The sequence below is a fragment of the Rhipicephalus microplus genome, chromosome 10 (genome assembly GCF_043290135.1).
Source record: "Rhipicephalus microplus isolate Deutch F79 chromosome 10, USDA_Rmic, whole genome shotgun sequence".
Taxonomy (NCBI): Eukaryota; Metazoa; Arthropoda; class Arachnida; order Ixodida; family Ixodidae; genus Rhipicephalus; species Rhipicephalus microplus.
The window spans coordinates 58,277,117-58,293,837 of record NC_134709.1 but is presented as its reverse complement, the minus strand read 5'-3'; the positions used below and the strand labels follow the sequence as shown (position 1 = coordinate 58,293,837).

General features: G+C 43.3%; 1 protein-coding gene across 8 annotated transcripts in view; it reads left to right on the top strand.

The window, feature by feature from the left end:
* Positions 1–16,090, top strand: part of Vinc (vinculin) — a 65,258-nt gene extending 49,168 nt beyond the window's left edge. For 5 of the 8 annotated variants that reach the window (XM_037431779.2, XM_037431778.2, XM_037431777.2 and 2 more), the window contains 6 exons: positions 1,059–1,174; positions 4,925–5,048; positions 6,220–6,310; positions 8,035–8,073; positions 13,498–13,667; positions 15,505–16,090. In XM_037431779.2, the coding sequence (XP_037287676.1) occupies positions 1,059–1,174; positions 4,925–5,048; positions 6,220–6,310; positions 8,035–8,073; positions 13,498–13,667 (540 nt within the window). In that variant the 3' untranslated portion in view covers positions 15,505–16,090. Of the gene's footprint in view, positions 1–1,058; positions 1,175–4,924; positions 5,049–6,219; positions 6,311–8,034; positions 8,074–13,497; positions 13,668–15,472 lie in introns of all 8 variants that reach the window. The other 3 variants (XM_037431773.2, XM_037431775.2, XM_037431776.2) reach the window with 3 other exon arrangements.
* Positions 16,091–16,721: the final 631 nt, after the last annotated feature.

Sequence of the window (16,721 nt, the reverse complement as noted above, 5' to 3'; positions counted from 1 at the left end):
AGTTGCCCTTTTGTATTTTTCCCACTCTGCACCATCGCACGTCTTCCCAGAAGCACTGAGAAGCAAGGCCTCTGTTGGCTTTGTCTGCTTGCGTATCGCTTTGGTGGTTGCGACGGATTTCGGAACATGAGTTTGTAGTACTGAGGCGTTGTTAATATCAAACGAAACTAAATTAACGCTCGTTATTCTGAAAAGTTCGTTGTTCTGAAGTAGTAGTGAAATAATTTTACATTGAGACTATTAGCAGTCGGCGCAGGATTTTTAAATGTTCTTTAATCTGAAAAGTTTGTTAATGCGGGGTTCGTTCCACCGAGATTTCACTGTATAATATTGGGAAGGCTTACGACTCTTCGGGTTTCATTTGTTGCTGATAGTACAATGATTTATTTAAAGGAAGGGAAGGATGAAAATTTATGCGTATGGCACTAACTTGCACAACAACCATGAAAAGTGGCAAGTTTTCATATTTTTTCTAAATGTTATACATTCAGTACATGTTTGTAGGGTAAAAAAATCTGTGTGGTAAATAATTGGTAAATCTTTATAGTGTTTTGTGTGGTAAAATATGTTTGTGGGGTGATTTTTCTATGGTAAAACATTTGCACGTAAAGCCTATAGGGCAGTGTCTTCTTTAGCGGGAAAGTGATCCTTCAATAGCACTTTCATCTTGGAAAATTTTATATCTGAACAGGCCATGATTGACACACCATTGTGTGCAGTGGTGGTTGTACTATATACGTCATTCAGTAAAAAAAATGTCATTTTCTATATTTGTTGCACATGTCAGTGTTGCACATGTCAGTGTAAACATTTATCCTTCCCTTCCTTTGAATAAACCGCTGTAAATCGACGTTGTGTGTGCGTCACCCTTCCTTGTCAGTCTCTTCTTTTTGCACTGTTACCTCCAATGTTCGACCTACATGCCCGAGCTGTGACGCTATGTTTACACAGACGTGTGGGATATTTGAGATGTCAAGGAAGTGCAGAGAAAGCTGCACATACTTGCTTGGTGACGCGTCCTCTGCGAGCTGCAACAGAGCCCATGTGTGTCTCTACAGATAGCAGCGCACGGCTTGCACCAGGAGGTTCGTCAGTGGTCGAGCAAGGACAACGAGATCATTGCGGCCGCCAAGAGGATGGCCATCCTCATGGCTCGGCTCAGCCAGCTGGTCAGGTGGGTCTCTAATTTCACCGTATAACAAGGTGGCCTTTAGTGTAGCTACATCGCAAAGATTCTTCACAGCAATTGCAGACTCGGCTGTGCATGAAGGAAGTGGTTTCTCTATGTTAAACCATTTGCACACAGGGTGCCTAGGAGTGTCTGCTTTAGCAGGGAGACATTGTTGTTTCTTTTTTTTATGTTATGCTACCAGGCTTTGTTTGGAGAGATGACTAAGGTTCATTAACACTGTGCCTGAGCAACAGTGGGATTCGAAATTTCTTATAAATTCACCTGTTATTGAAGCTGTTATAAATTTAGGTTCGCTCACACGTGAAATATCTGTTAGTACAGTCTGTGTAACCATGCTATACAGCTGAATCTCGATTATACGAATTTGTAGAGAGCACGCAAAATAGTCATGCCATCCCGAATTCGTATGAACCCAAGCAAGTAAAGCTGACCATGAATATGAATAAGAACTTTATTGGGGTCAAGTACTTCTCGCTGAAATTGGTTTGGGCTAGCTGGTGCATAGTACTCATATTGAAAGGGCAGCGCAACGACACGAAGAAAGACAAACAGAGAGACAACAAGCACCTACTTCTCTGTCTTTCTTTCCTTGTGTTGTTGCACTGCCCTTTTCAAAATGAGTTCTCACTGGAAGAGTTCATAATGTTCTTTTGAACTTTTCTGCTTTTACTGTCTCTCAAAAAGGCCACCTGAAAGGAACAAAACCATGCTGTACTTTCTTCACTCATGCTACTGGCCCTGAAGGCTCGTTCACAATTGGCCTCAAAGGGAGCGAAGGCGGCAAAAATCTCAAAACATTCACTCGCTTAGCCGCCTACGCGGCAGGAAAACCGCACCGCTAAGTCGACACGAAAAATCATCGGTCTGGGAGCATTCACACTTGAGAAGCGAAAACGAAAATGCCAGAACGGCAAAAAAACCACATCCGTACCTATCAAAGACGTTCACATTCGTTCTGTCCCTCATACCTGCCACCACTGCCGCAGCCTGCACCACTTTGAAAATTCATTCTATTCTGCCCTTTTGCATGCATAACTAGAATTCAGTATGACTTTTAATGCTCAGGAAAACATCGAAAAAGAAAAGTTTGCACCTTTTCAAACGTTATTTTGGGAGCTACGCCCACAGAAACAACACGAGCGGACACAACTGTGCCGGCGGCAGATTCAGCAAGTTATGCAAAAGTGAGGCACGTTGGGGCGTGCAGACTTACTGCTAGCGCATCTTATTTGACTTCCAGTATTACCGGTGTTCTTGATTCAAACCAGGCTCTCAATGAATGTGTCCTTGTTGAGGCTGTGAGCTTTTTTGTGCTGCACGGTGTAGTGTACACGTATCTCGAAGGAGTACGGCCACTAGCATGGGTCCGGTCTGAGCGAGCCACAGGGCACGCATTAACCGTCGCCATGGCGAAAACACGATACTGCTCAGGGTCGCAACACTTTATTGTCTGTGGCAACACCAAACGCAGTACAGCCCGTTGCAAAGGTGCGACGGGAAAGCAAATGGGCTTATCCACGCCACTGGCGTAAAAGTACTACACAGGGTGCCACGAGCACGTCTCCGTGGTAAAGGTTATTCACGGAGACACTGGTACCAAGGCCCGGTTGCTCGAGCGAAGGAAAAGGTGCTTGCTTTGACTTCGGAGAGAGACGGGTCGGCGTAGCTTGGCCATGCACTAGGACACCGTACCACCCTTCGGCCCAGGGTATGCAGAGGGTCAACAAAAGGTGAGCGTTCGCCTCAGGCGCGAGGCGCCGTCAGTGAAGTCTGACGAGCCCCAAGCGACGGGAGTCGACGGACGAAAAAGATTGCGTGGCTCACCATCAGCTGTCCCAGAGAGTATCTGAGCTGCTGCTGACGCACGCGTGCAAAACCTCTCGGGAGACCCTGCGCGCGGCGCCATGGTCAACATCCGCTACCGGTTGAGGGGGTTAAACGTCACTCCACTCTCCCAGTGCGGCAGACAGTCGAGGAGGGGAGTCATGTCGGGACATGAGAACGGCAGAAGAGGCGGCAAAGCCCGCGCAAAGGCAGCAAGCTAGCCTCAATTCCCACAACGGGTAGTTAACACGGTAGTATTTTGCAACTTCTCCAATTCAAGCCACCGCTGCCGATGTCTTTGCTGCCATGTTGAACTTTGAGACTTGTTATACACATCACGTGGTGTGAGTGGTTTCTTTGAGCTAGTGCAGCCAAAGCGGTCAAGCGGAAAGGCAATGCACTATCGCGTGGTGGAAAAATTGGTCCCGGACAGATTTCTCGTGTCGGCCTCGCCGCATGGTTTTTTTGGCCACTTAGGTGGCAAAGTGAGGAAAATTCTGGTGAGTGTTGCCACATTCACTTCCTTCGAGGCAAAGTGAGAACAGGCCCGGAACACAGACGAGCCACATTGCGTCGCTCGCGTGCAGCGGTCAATTGCGTATTCGTATTATCCACAGTGGCTGGGAAAGCCGTTCGTATAACACTATATCACAGAGTATTTCATACAGTGTAGTCTGTTCGAGACAACCCTAAAACTTGTATCATTGTGAAATTCAAAGCAACCGTAATCGTATAATCGAGATTCTACTGTATAAACATTTTAGCAGTGAAATTACGGCCCCAAGAAGCTTTTCGTCGTCAGTTTGTCATGCTGCAATGAAAGGGGCATTTCAGAGCTCTTTCAATGCATGTGTGGTCTAAGTATTCACATAAAGGAAAAGTATGTAGTGCCTCAAGACAAATGCTTGTGATTTCTTGTATAACTGGTCTTAAGCTTGAGTTACAGAATTGCAATTACAGACAGATTTAAAGAGTTGAAAATCGGTGCGCTGTTGTTTTAATGCCCTCTACAATTAGTCTCTGTTGGCTTCACCCATTGTAGTCAGCAGCAACTTGGAAAAGAATATCGCTATCGTGTTCAATTCTTGAAGGTGAAGTTTAATGGTGCCCCAATTTTCTATCGGAAGCATGAATTGTGTAAGGGGGTGCCTTGACTTGTATAAACATAAGCTCCGCCCTCAGCCAATATAATGCAAAAATAATTTACAGAGATGTTCTAAACAATTCCCTTTGCTAATTTTCATGAAGTCAAGCTTTTTAGTGTGTGCAACATAATTGTATTTTCTCATTCAGAGACATGTTTAGCCCGCTGGTATGAGACAAAAGACTTCCCAACAGAAATATCTCAACAAACTTCATCAGGGAGACTAACATCAACAGGCAGCCAAAAAGTAGTATTTACTCATGAAGGATGAACTTCTATTTTTCGTTATGCCTAGTGTTAGTGTTAGCAGAGGGAAGCTGCTTAAAAAGTGAACAAAAGCCTGCTGGTACAACTCTCTTACAGAGGTGATGGTTTTGTGGTGGGCGGTTGCAGCTACACTCAGGTTGGTACTGACTACTCGTTTACTGAGCCAAAGTATCAGTTAATATTGTAAGCCATCCAGTAGCTATATTTGAACCTTAAGAAGGCCTATAGCTTAAATAATTCTAAATAGTGGTTGCATGCATTGTATTGTTTTACAGTGAAATCTCGATATAACGAAATATCTGTGATATCGAAGTAAATGAAGAATTCTCCTGCAATAAATTGTGTTGGGAATATACCTTTATAATGAATGTTCATATATAACGAACTTATTTTCGTGTAAGGTACACTTTGTTATAAAGAGGTTTGAGTATCACGCTGAGCTGCACATTTTCTGGGGATCTGTAGTTTATAGTGCTCTATGCTTGTCTGCATGGCAGGGGCGAAGGAGGCACAAAGAAAGACCTGATTGCCTGTGCCAAGCAGATTGCTGAGGCGTCTGAAGAAGTGACTCGTCTGGCCAAGGAGCTCGCTCGCATGTGCACAGACAAGCGCATGAGGACGGTGAGTAGCGAATGGTACAATGTCCATGTCAGATTGCTCAGGGAAGTGCCTTCACTGTGTTTGTGAGCAAGACCATTCTGAAAAAACAATTGGTTGCAGCTTTAAGAAGTCACAAGAACAGCTCTGCATATGTAATGCAAAGCGTGGACTGAAAAGTCTATCTAATGTATTCTGACACTTTCGGTTGCAGCAGTTCAAGTTGACAAGCTTTTTCCTTTCTGCAGGTCTTTGCAAAGCAGCTTTAAAACTGTCATGTCTTGATGTCATACAAACCTAAATTTCTAGTTGCTGCGGAAAACTGAAGTTTTCAAAATGTTTGCCCATGAAATTGCAAGGAGATGGCTGCTTCATTAAGTAGGGCCAAAAATAAGTTTCTAGCATGTAAAGACAGACCTCTAAAACCTGTTAAGTAAGCAAGAGTACGGAGATGTGGAGCTTAATTGCATATTATATGCTGGATTGTGTGGTAATTAATTTGTTGTTTCCCGTGTTAGTTTTCGAAACGGGTATGTCTCATGCTGCTACCTGGTTAGCTGAAGTAATCGAGCAACTCCTCTGAAAAGAAGTGAAGGTTTATTTCCGATTCCTGAATTGGGATGAAGGCTTGTTTAGCTTCAAAATCTGCATTTTAGAGAACTTGAAGTGCTTTCTTTATAGTTCTCCTCAAGAGATGTGGAGACACCATTTATATCGCCATCTGCATTGCTATTATTGTAAAGCTTGTTTAATCACATCTTATTCTGTGCAATCTCATGGTATGAGGTTGCACACTGGTCAACAGTGAACAAAGATATCATCAAATTCTGATGCCAAGCCCTGGTGTCTATTCCTGAGTCAAGCCGTGACGTTGGGGCTCGATAGTCTGGGCATGCTAGTCGGGGCTGATGTTGTCAGGCTTACGTTAGGGCCCCCTTGCCACGAATGTGGGCTCCCAGTGGAGATCCTACTCATTTACTCGCAGTTATTGACAGTGGGCAGACGAGGGAGGCTCTTACGTCGGAACCCATCAAGTCTAGTCAACTCGCTGAAGCCTTGCTTCCCTAACAAATGCGAACCCCCCTCGCTCCAAATATCCATTTCATGCTGAGCCTTCCCTTGTTTTCCCTGTGGTCGATCACTTTGTGTGTGTTCTGGTAAGCTTAATGCCTCGCCTCTGTCTTTTTCTTTGCAGAACATCCTGCAAGTGTGCGAGCGCATACCCACGATCGGTACCCAGCTGAGAATACTGTCCACCGTCAAGGCCACCATGCTCGGGGCCCAGGGTGAGTGTCCGCTACAGGTGTGGCCAGTGGAAGATGTTTAAACTGGGCTTTCAAACTCCTCAATATGTTCAAGCTTGTGTCTATGTATTCATATTGAGATCACATAGTGTTAACAAAGGCATGGAGCACTGCAAGAAAATGCACTTTATTATTCGTCCCTGCCCCATACCAAGGACATTCACGCTGCTTCGTAATGATTCAGCCACTGGCATATACTTTAGGTGTTGTGTATGAGTGTAAATATGCAAAACTAGTGCACAAATATACATGTAGGGGGTGTGCACCAACCCCTTTTTGCCAAATCAAATTCTGCCTTGGTGTCCCCCCTGCATGTGTTTAGGAAATGGTACAGAATATTATGTGGTTGAAGATCGTGCAGGAATAGCCTGTGTGGCACCCCGTGACTGAGTTAAGCTTCTGTTAAAATTCAGTGAAGGTTCTCTTAAATCAACCAGGCCTTAATCTACTGTGGACGTAACTACTGCAGTCTGTGTTCCAAGTGTTTTTTTAACCTTTTACCTTCCAAATAAATACCAGAACAAACATTTCTAAACCATTCGTTCTCTTTAAAATGCTACATCGAATTCGCACGCTATATAGCCACTCGGACGTTCTGCTTATAACATTGTGAAATGTTTGTAAACATGTATACCTGGATATATACACTAAAAGCTTGTTAATTGGGATTTGAGGGGACCGGAAAAAAATGTCTAAGATAACCGAATTCTCAATTATTGTAAGTATTAAGAAAACAATAAACATGTGCCTATAAGATCAACAGATCTTCATTTTCTTGAAGAATGCATAAATACTGTACTTATTGTGCAAGAGCGGGGTAAAAGTGGCAGTGTTTGTCATCCTGCAACTTCACTCACTATGCTATCATAGTGCAAGGCCCCAATGTCTTAATTAGCTCGAAACCTTCTCTGCAACACTTCCTTATTGGTACTGCCACCACCACGGTCACCATGTGCGCAGGTCAATTTCTTTTCATGGGTCAATGAACGAAATTTGCGGCGCTCACCGAACCTTTTGGTCAGAGCCACTTGATTGTCAAAAATGCCGTTGTGGATAGTGGCCGTTAATTTTTGGATGTCCGCAGCCAGCGAAACCCCACAAGTGGTGGTACTAAATGTCAAAAGGCATGAAGTGTTCTGGCTTTCGTATTGTTATGGTGCAGTTTGTAATGATGATAATGATGGCAATACGAACTGTGTCATTGCACTGGTCTTGTTTGGGTGTCTCGTATCGTCTTTTGTGCTGGTGAAAACTGCACCACCTTGTTTTGGTTAGCCACAAACATCATTTTAGCTCTTTTGCACCTCAAATTTGTGGTGCATCATGCTCGGTGAGCTTCCCACACCGTCTGAAGTAACCAGTTCGCGAACAAATATGACCAATTATTTTTTGCCAGAAATGACTAAAAATGTCCTGTGTGTACATTTAAATGTGATAATACAGTACTGGTCTACTAATAATAGTGGTCTTTAAGGGACTTCTGCTAAATCATGGGAGATGAAAAACATGGAAGAACACTCGTGTTGAAATTCATTTGCATCATAGTGGTCCCCACTAATGAAACTATGCTTGGAACCTTATGTCAAGCTATCTGTCGTAAGCCTGGACATAAAACTTTTGTGCACTGATACTAGCAGATCAGTCTTGTCAATAGCAGATAACAGCTCTCAGCATCTCTTGTTGAGGGTGACGCTTGTTTTCCACAGAGCCCATACCGACGCCCGACGGGAGCGAGATTATCTGCGGTAAAAGACTCCGCATGTTCCCATGCTTGGTGCACAGTTTTGCCGTTGGCCCCTACCGGACTCTTACGTCTGTTTAGGGTTTAGTGTGCATTGTTCTGGAGTGTGTGTGTGTGTGTGTGTTTTGCCTGCATTTGACCAAATGCGAAACTATACTGTCACGTTGAAACTGTTACATGACCTGATAGAGTGCGGGCTATTGAGTTAGACACTGAAGAAAAGGCTGAAAATAAAGATGACACCATCTTAGCTGCCAAGATGAATGCTCATTCTTCATTCTTATTGATCATTTGGCCAGTCGCTTCAAAATTTTAGGTATACGTCATATATCTTACAAAATTATTTGCATTTGGCTTGATAAATTGCGACACTGAGAACACACTTGCACAGTTCATTCAGAGCTTGCGAAGTGCTTGGAGGCATTCTTGCCTTGCCCCACTGCAGTGGCTAAGGTGTTGCACTGCTAAGCTAAGAAAATATTGGGTTAGATTCCCTGCCATGGTGGCCGCATTTCAATGGGGGATGAAATGCATAAGCACAAATTGTGAGCAGGGTCTATCATGGGCTGTAAGAATCTTTGCCAAAGCTTTGACTCCTAAATAATTTCTTGTGATTGCTGTTTAGGAAGCAAGTGGGCAACATTTAGTGGTAAATGCATTAACTGCAGCTCACTAGTTTTGATATGGTTGTTGGTGCAAAGTTTGAACCCATTCGTTCAATCACCTCAAGCCAAATTTTCTGTGCGCAGCCCACATCCTGCAAAACGTTTTTAGTTTTGAAGTACAAGAAACATAAGAAGCAAGAGAATGCAATGTATAATGTGTGCCATGCTTAAACTGAAGAGTTGAACTGTGAAGTAGCCATATTTAGTGATAAGTACCCTGTAAGTAGTGTTTGATGTTTAAGTAATAACATAGTTGCTTGAATCCCTTCCTTACAATGGCATTGATGTACATTCTGTATTTCTCGTATGTTTTAACCATGACTGTGTTGTACTAGTGTGCATGTGTGTGTGTGTGCATTCATTAACTGAGCGAAGATGACGCAATGTTTGTGTTTTTATCTCTCTTTGTCTCTTTGTTTTGTGCCATTTTCTACGAACATAACTGGACCCATCCAAATTTCTGTCCTTCCTCAGTTCATGCCCTCTAATATAACTTTACCTGTTCATCTTCTATCCTTGTGTTAGTCTGAAATCGCCGGGAATGATGCACATAAGGTAGTGTATGCACATTTAAGGAACACTGGGACAGCTGTAAGCAGTTTTACTCATGGAAACTTGGAACAACAAAATTTTGCAGTATTTAGTGAAATTCAAGCAATCCAATATCATTGCTCACATTTACAAGGTGTCGTGATTATTACTTGGCTAGTGACGAGCCCATACATCCCACATATAGGCTTGCCATATGGGCCATATATGGTATAACATCCATATATGGTACATTTATGCCAGAATCTGTGTTTGGCAAACCCATGTACGAGTTTGCTATATATGGTCATAAATGTACCATCTTTTGTAATGCCATATATGGCCCATATAGATAGTGTATATAGGCTTGCCATATAGGCCATATATCACATTATAACCATATGTGGTAAATTTATGACGAGTATATAGCTAACGCCTATATGCATTTGCCAAACACAGATTCTGGCAAGGCCTGCTGTAATTGCAGGCCTTGCCAGAATCTGCTTTCACAGCAAGCCGATGAGGTAAATTATGTCTATGTAAGTCTAGTTGTCTATGAACAGACGTAGACATACCCTTAATAAAGCATTAAGTTCATGGCTGTTATTTGAGATTTCACACCCACCCTCATTGGCACACCAAGCTTAGTTCTACATTTCGCAACCGAGAGCACCATAACCATAGTGCGATGGTTTATTTCTTCATAACCGCCGCGATTTTATTATGAAAATAGGTGAACCATGCACACATAGATGCAGAAGAAGAGAATAATACACCTGTAATGCCAACACGTCATCTTCCTTGGTTTAGTATTCTCTCATATTGGGTTGCATGCACACATTGTTCAAGTCAAGTTGCAATTGTTATTTTATTATAGTTTTTTGTTCTGTGCAAGTTCTGGGGTTGCTTACTCACTTTTTAAATGCTCACTTTTCTTTCTTCCATTTCTCAAAAAAAATATGCAGTAAAAAGATGGAGTAAGTAGCGTTTTTGTCTCCCCTTCAGGAGCTGTCAAACACGCTTCCTGCATGTGGCTCTGTTCATCGGCACGTGTTTTTTTGGGCAACACATGCTTCTATTTTATCCTCATGTAGTTCATTCACCCTGGCACTTTCACGAATGCACGCCATTGGCTGGAGATGGAATGATCGTTTGCAAACCGTATTGCTGGTCTTGTGGTTTGGCTTGCTTGCTCTCTTGTGAACAACCCTGCTTCCTTGTTACACAGCATGATTTCTTGCACTGTGTGTGGCGTTTTTCGTTCGTTTGTGCTTTTATTTGGTCACATATATTGTTGTGTTTTTTGCTTTACTGTGTTACAGTGTAGGTTGTAGGCATAGCATAAGTTAAAGCAACTCATTGAGGAATTCAAATTGTGCTACGAATCAGGCAATTTTTAGCCTACAGCCCCACTGTAGGCTAAAAATTCATGGTTCAGTGATTCAGGCTGTTTGCACAGATTCTCAAGCTATTGTTCCCGACTGTGTGCCAGTGCGTCGAAGTTCCTTCAAGCATTGTCAAGCAACAAGGGAACATGACGAGCCCAGGCGGCATTTTCCAAAGCCTGTATCATTCGCAAAGAGCACTTTTGATAATTGGAAAGGCTTACCAGGATCGAATCACTCAGCCAAAGTTTTTTCACCCCTGTAAATTGAGCAAAAAAACCATTCACCATGGGAAAAGTCAATTCATATTGGTTTCGGTTGCAAGTCCCTTGCACAATCAGCTAGGTGTATGGCACCATGAAAGGGGCCCTGCAACACTTCTTTAAGTAGCCATGAAATGGATTCATTAGAGGAGCCTAAGGAATTCACCGCAGCAAAAATTTTTAGAATTCGTCCTGTACGAGCAGAGCTACAAAGGTTTGTTGCACGCTGCATTGCTTCCTCTGTTCTCACGTCTCGATGAAAATGCTGGAAGCTAAGCAGAGAGAGATGGCACGGATATAGGAAATACACCGTGCGTCTTGTGACCTTGTTAACTTTTTCTCTTCTTTTTTTTAACCCTTGAATACTTGGCTTTTCGATGCTATCACGCACAAATGTCTAGACAAATTGTGGCCTCCCGTGGCACGCTCTGTGATGATCGAGCGTGCTATGCTCAAATCAGCCAATGGCTGATTCAACGACTGTGATACCATGTGCTGCACTATAATATTTGACTCTCCTGTTCTTTGTAGCCTCTACTGACGAAAGGCAACATTTTCTCACATGCTCCACAAGTGTTGCAGGGCCCTTTTAAGGTGACACTGTAAGGGTGTAGTTTTTGTCGTATAGCGCAGACACACATAGTGTGTCCTAGCAAGTACATTCCACAGGTAAGGATGTGCATGGCATTCACAACATGCATCTCTCAAGATTGTGGATGCCTGCAGTGTTCCCAGGTGCATAACGGGTGATCCTAATGTTCTCGACTAGAAACCGGGAAGCGTACATTATAAATGTGGGGCTTCTATATGGTATTCCAAGAGATGCTGGCCAAGAATAAAAAATATGTTGAAAAACGTGTTATGCAGAATCGTACCAATGCAGCTTCACCGTAGTACAGTAGAATCTCGATGATACGATTAATTTTGATGCAAGTTTTATGATGATACAAATTTTAGGGTTGCTTTGGATGGAAAATACACCGTGATTCGGTGCGATGCGAACGGTTTCCCCAGCCACCTCGTATGATACGAAGGCGGTTGGCCGCTGTACACGAGCAGCGCAACCCAATTTGTCTGTGGGAGGAAGGTTCGATAACACTTCTTCTCAAAGGAAGTGAACGCGACAAAACTCGCTGGAATTTACCTTGCTTGGCTGCCTAAGTGGACGGAAAACCACGCCGTGAGGCCGATGCGAGAAAATTGGTTCAAGACCCATTTTTGAGCCAAAGGCGTAAGCCTTTTTGCTTCACGGCTTTGGCTACACCGGCTGCACTGGCTCTCAAATCACATGATGTAAACAACCAGCCGCAAGTTCAACATGGCGACAAATGCGTATGCGGTGTCCTGCACCACACAACAAAGCTCACGGCCTTGACAAGGACACGTTGATCGAGAGCCTGGTTTGCATTACGATCGCAGTGAACAGTGGAAGTAGGAGGAGGTGCAGCAGCAGCAAGTCAGCATGCCCCAACCTATCTCTCTTTTGCACTGCCGGCTAAATCTATCGCCCCCACTGGTGTTGCATCCGCTCGTGTCGTTTCTGCTGCCGTGTGTCTCGAAACATTGCTTAGACAGGTTTAAGTTGTTTCTTTTCACTACTTTGCATGCATAACTATAGAACTCTGTACGGATTTTAATACTCAGGAAACAGGCAAAATGGAATGAATTCTCAAGAGGTGAAGGCGGTGGCATGTATACGAGGGGCGGAACGAATGTTAACACTTTCGAGGGACGTGGACGTGGTTTTGCGGCCGCTCTGGCGTTTTTGTTCGAATTTTTCCGTGTGAATTCTCCCGCACTGATTTTATTCATGTTGTCTTCACAGCATGTTTTCTGGCTGCTTAAGGAGCAAAGTGAGTGAATTTCCAAGAGGTTTTGCTGCTTTTGCACTCTTTGATGCCAATCGCGAACACGTTTTGAGCACTAGCAGCTCTAGTGAGGAAGTTGCGGCGCCTCATTGAGAGGCGGCGAGAGCAGGAAAGTTAGAAGAACCTGTTTAAGCAAGAAGTAGTTGACCCAATAAAGTTCTTGTTCATCTTCATGATCATTTTTAACTTGCTTTAGGTTCATACAAATTTGGTATGATACGAATATTTTGCGAGCTCTCTTTGAATTTGTATTATCGAGATTCTACTTGTACCACAACGTCCACTATTCTAATACAGCAGTATGGCATCCTCAGCAGGATGCTATTCTTCTGAGGCACAGTATAGTATTAATTTTCGAAGAGAATAGTGCTCGAAAATAACGATAACAAAAAAACAGGGAACACATGCAGCTCTGTTTGTGTGTGTTCTCTCTCCTTGCCTTTGTTTCTTTGGTGCATTTTTTTCTTCAAAAATGAATGTGCTAGAACTAACCCAACCTGCCATTTTGTGGCAGCGCAGTATCCTACGAAAGCATTGCCTCACCAAGATATTGTCCTTCCTAAGGACAGGATAGTATTATCCTACAATGTTATATACTGGTGTGGGACAGCAAAGGTTACGCTAAAAAGTTTGAGTGCATGCATAAATGTGGCACTACCCGAAACAAATCCACGAAATTAAACGAGATGAACCCTGGTTTGACGTGCCCATCATTACAGGCACGGAAGAGGATCAGGAGGCGACAGACATGTTGGTCGGCAATGCCCAAAACCTGATGCAGTCGGTCAAGGAGACTGTGCGTGCCTGCGAGGCAGCATCCATCAAGATCCGTACTGACTCTGGACTTCGTGTCCGCTGGATCCGCAAGCAGCCCTGGTACCAGTATTAGGTAGGAGGCACTGGTTTACCTTACTGGCACTATCCCAAAAGCTTTTTCACATTGCACTGTACAGTGTCCCTCTAAAGCTTTGGTTGTGTGCATGAGAAACCACACTTGCGCTTTGGTGTTCGAACCACTTTCTGAGAGAGAATCCTCGCTAAGTATTAGTGCCGAGCCAATGGCATTATAGTAATATGAATTGTGGGAATTTAAATACTAATAAGTCACTCTCCACTGCAGCACCTAACCATTTTGTGCATGGTCGGCCACATTCTGCCTCATTTTCTACTTTTAGTATTAACATGAATTTTTGCTCCATTGACGTGGTAGCTCAGGGCATGGACGAAACATGGAATTTTTGTTCTTTATGCTTTGCTTGGTAGGAGCATTTATGATTGGCTTCTCATGTGACTCATTTATTAGAAAAATAGCATTTAAGTGCTCACTTCACAGAAATTTTGGCATCAGCATTGAAGTCGGTTTTGAGCGGATAATCAGCATTGTCCATGAGTGGAAATTCTAAATAGATGCAAATAAATAAATAATAGTGTCTGGCTCGAGTGAGAATTGAACATGAGACTTCCGTGTGGCTAGCAGGTGTTCTACAACAGAGCCGTGCCAGTGCTTGAAGCTGGTTTGGGAAAGAACCTTATATGAATGTTATGCAGTACAAGAAGACCACTCCACACATATATTACGTGCCAGAAGTGTAGAATTGCACCAGGCGTGATAATGTGTCCATTGTGCACTGAGTTGTGGGTTTAAAGGCCCACCCATTGCAAAGCACTCTGGCATAGTTATTCACCATCGTCAACGGAAACAGCATCATGAAAGTGTGCAGCTGTGCTGATGCCCATGTTGCCTTAGAGACACATAGAGGTTAGTATGCCAATAAGGAAATGAGAAAGTTATGGTGTAGTGGCCACTCCACAGCAGCATTTAGTATACCCATTCAGTGATACTTTGAAGTGGTGAATGTTACATGCACAGACATACCTTCTTTTGCAGCGCAATTGAGATGTCAGCCGAAGATTAGAGGCAGGCTAGCAATTGACAAGTCGATCTATGCATACGAGACCCTATTACGTTCTTGCGTTCTACTCATGAAGATAAAGAACAAGGTTCCTGAAGTTTTAAAGATGATAATCTTTGGGATACTAGAACAAGGAACTTTTGGTCTGTCTATCTGTCTTGCTGCACTATTCAGCCAACTGGCCAAAGTTCAAGCACTTCCTCAATGCCCAGCCATCTTAATCTGGTGGCTGTGCTCATACTTCTGAACATTGTCGCTCAGAAAACAAACACGTTTATCTGAGGCACAGTATCAATACATATTTGTTGGTGTGTTTCTTTACCAGAAAATGCATAGATACATAATTCTAAAGAACCTGGTGTTTCTTATGCTTCAATGAAAATGCAACGCTATGCACAAAAAAGTGCTTGCGACAATATGGTACTGTCACCTGGCAGTGATCCTTGGTTCTACACCAGCCCATGTTTCCCGACGGCAATGCCAGATAACGTTCATACCTTGCGTAGCGCCTTCACACAGAAGGCTATTGTCTTTTGACAACATTTGCAGCGAAGTACAGAGATATGCAGCCAATTTTTTTGTTAGTTTTGCGGGCACCATACATCAGAAGAATCTGTAGCTTCTTCTCCTTCACATTACTGCAAAGCCCACGACTCACACTCACTCATTGCCATAGGAAACACAGGGACATTTAACCGATGAACTTTGGCTTTGAGGCTGATTACCTTTCATGATCCTCTAAAATGCTTCCACTGCTTCTCTTTTCTAACACTGTTCTCAGCTAAGAGAAGTCTTCTGCTGGCTACTCTGCAGATGGAGACCACAGATAACGGCAGAGCACGAACGCGAAACTGTTCATCCGCCCTCTGCCGTGCACCCTTCGATGACTTTTAATTGTATGGATTGCCACTAAAGCGTGCTCCAACGTCCAGGGGAAATCACCGTCACGGACTTCGGTATCACAGAAATGGAGTTTCTGTGAATCATGGCTGCGGGCGTTCGTAGACTAATTGTAGCAGGGAAGGACTCGGCCATTGCGACAAGTTTCTGCATCGGCGCTCGCAGTGCTGTCAGCAGATGCACCTCGTTAACCGAACCTTTTGTTTTTAGCACCCTTCCTTTCATGTTTCTTGTTATAAGTGGTTCTTAGCATTGTTTTTTTACGTTGTTGTTTAAGCTTTAAGAAGGAGTTTTTGTTCCTAGTAACGTTGACCTCATTGTTGATGTAGCAAGAGTTTTTTTGTCAATCCAGCTGTCTCTTCGTCTCTGCGTGCAAGGCAAGCCCTCATAACGATGGGTCAAGCTGCATTTTTGACGTACGCACAATAACTGTCTCTTTCATTTCATTTGGAAATTTATCGTCACACTCTAAAGTTTCGAATGTTACCGTATCTTTAGTCGGGATCTATTATTGAATAGTTTGTTCTATCGCTATGCGACCTAACTTTGCGTGGTATATGATTTTAAATCTTTTTTTGTAATTTAGTAGTACAATGCATTCAGCAATGAAAACATATCTAAGACAGGGTATCTTCCTCTGAACACTCTGCTAGTGCAGGTCTGGTGGTAGAGAAAATTTTTTTTTCTCAGCTAAAATCGCACTGAACTAACGAATGAGCTCGCTCGGAATGTCCGACACAGGTACATCTGTGCGCAACTCTGTCGCCGCACATGCTCGCATGAAATTTTGCCGAATAGGTTTCTGTAACTTAGAGGCACACGCAAAAATAGATCAGTAGTCATGCAAATGATTTTTGTACATTTGGGAAGGTAGTCCTCTGCACATAGTGGACATGACTGTGCCAGCATAGCCTATTTTTAGATGACATTACATTACTGAAAAGTTTACTGCATTGACTACCAATGTGTCTTCCAGAGATCAGAACAACAAAGGTTAATAATGAATGCTGTTTAACTGAACTACACGAGGTTGACGACACATCAATAATTTTTCGGGGCTGTGTCTCTCGTACCTTAATGAAATGTCCTGACAAAAGTAAGTTTGTGCTTGCATTTTTAGTACCCCTCGA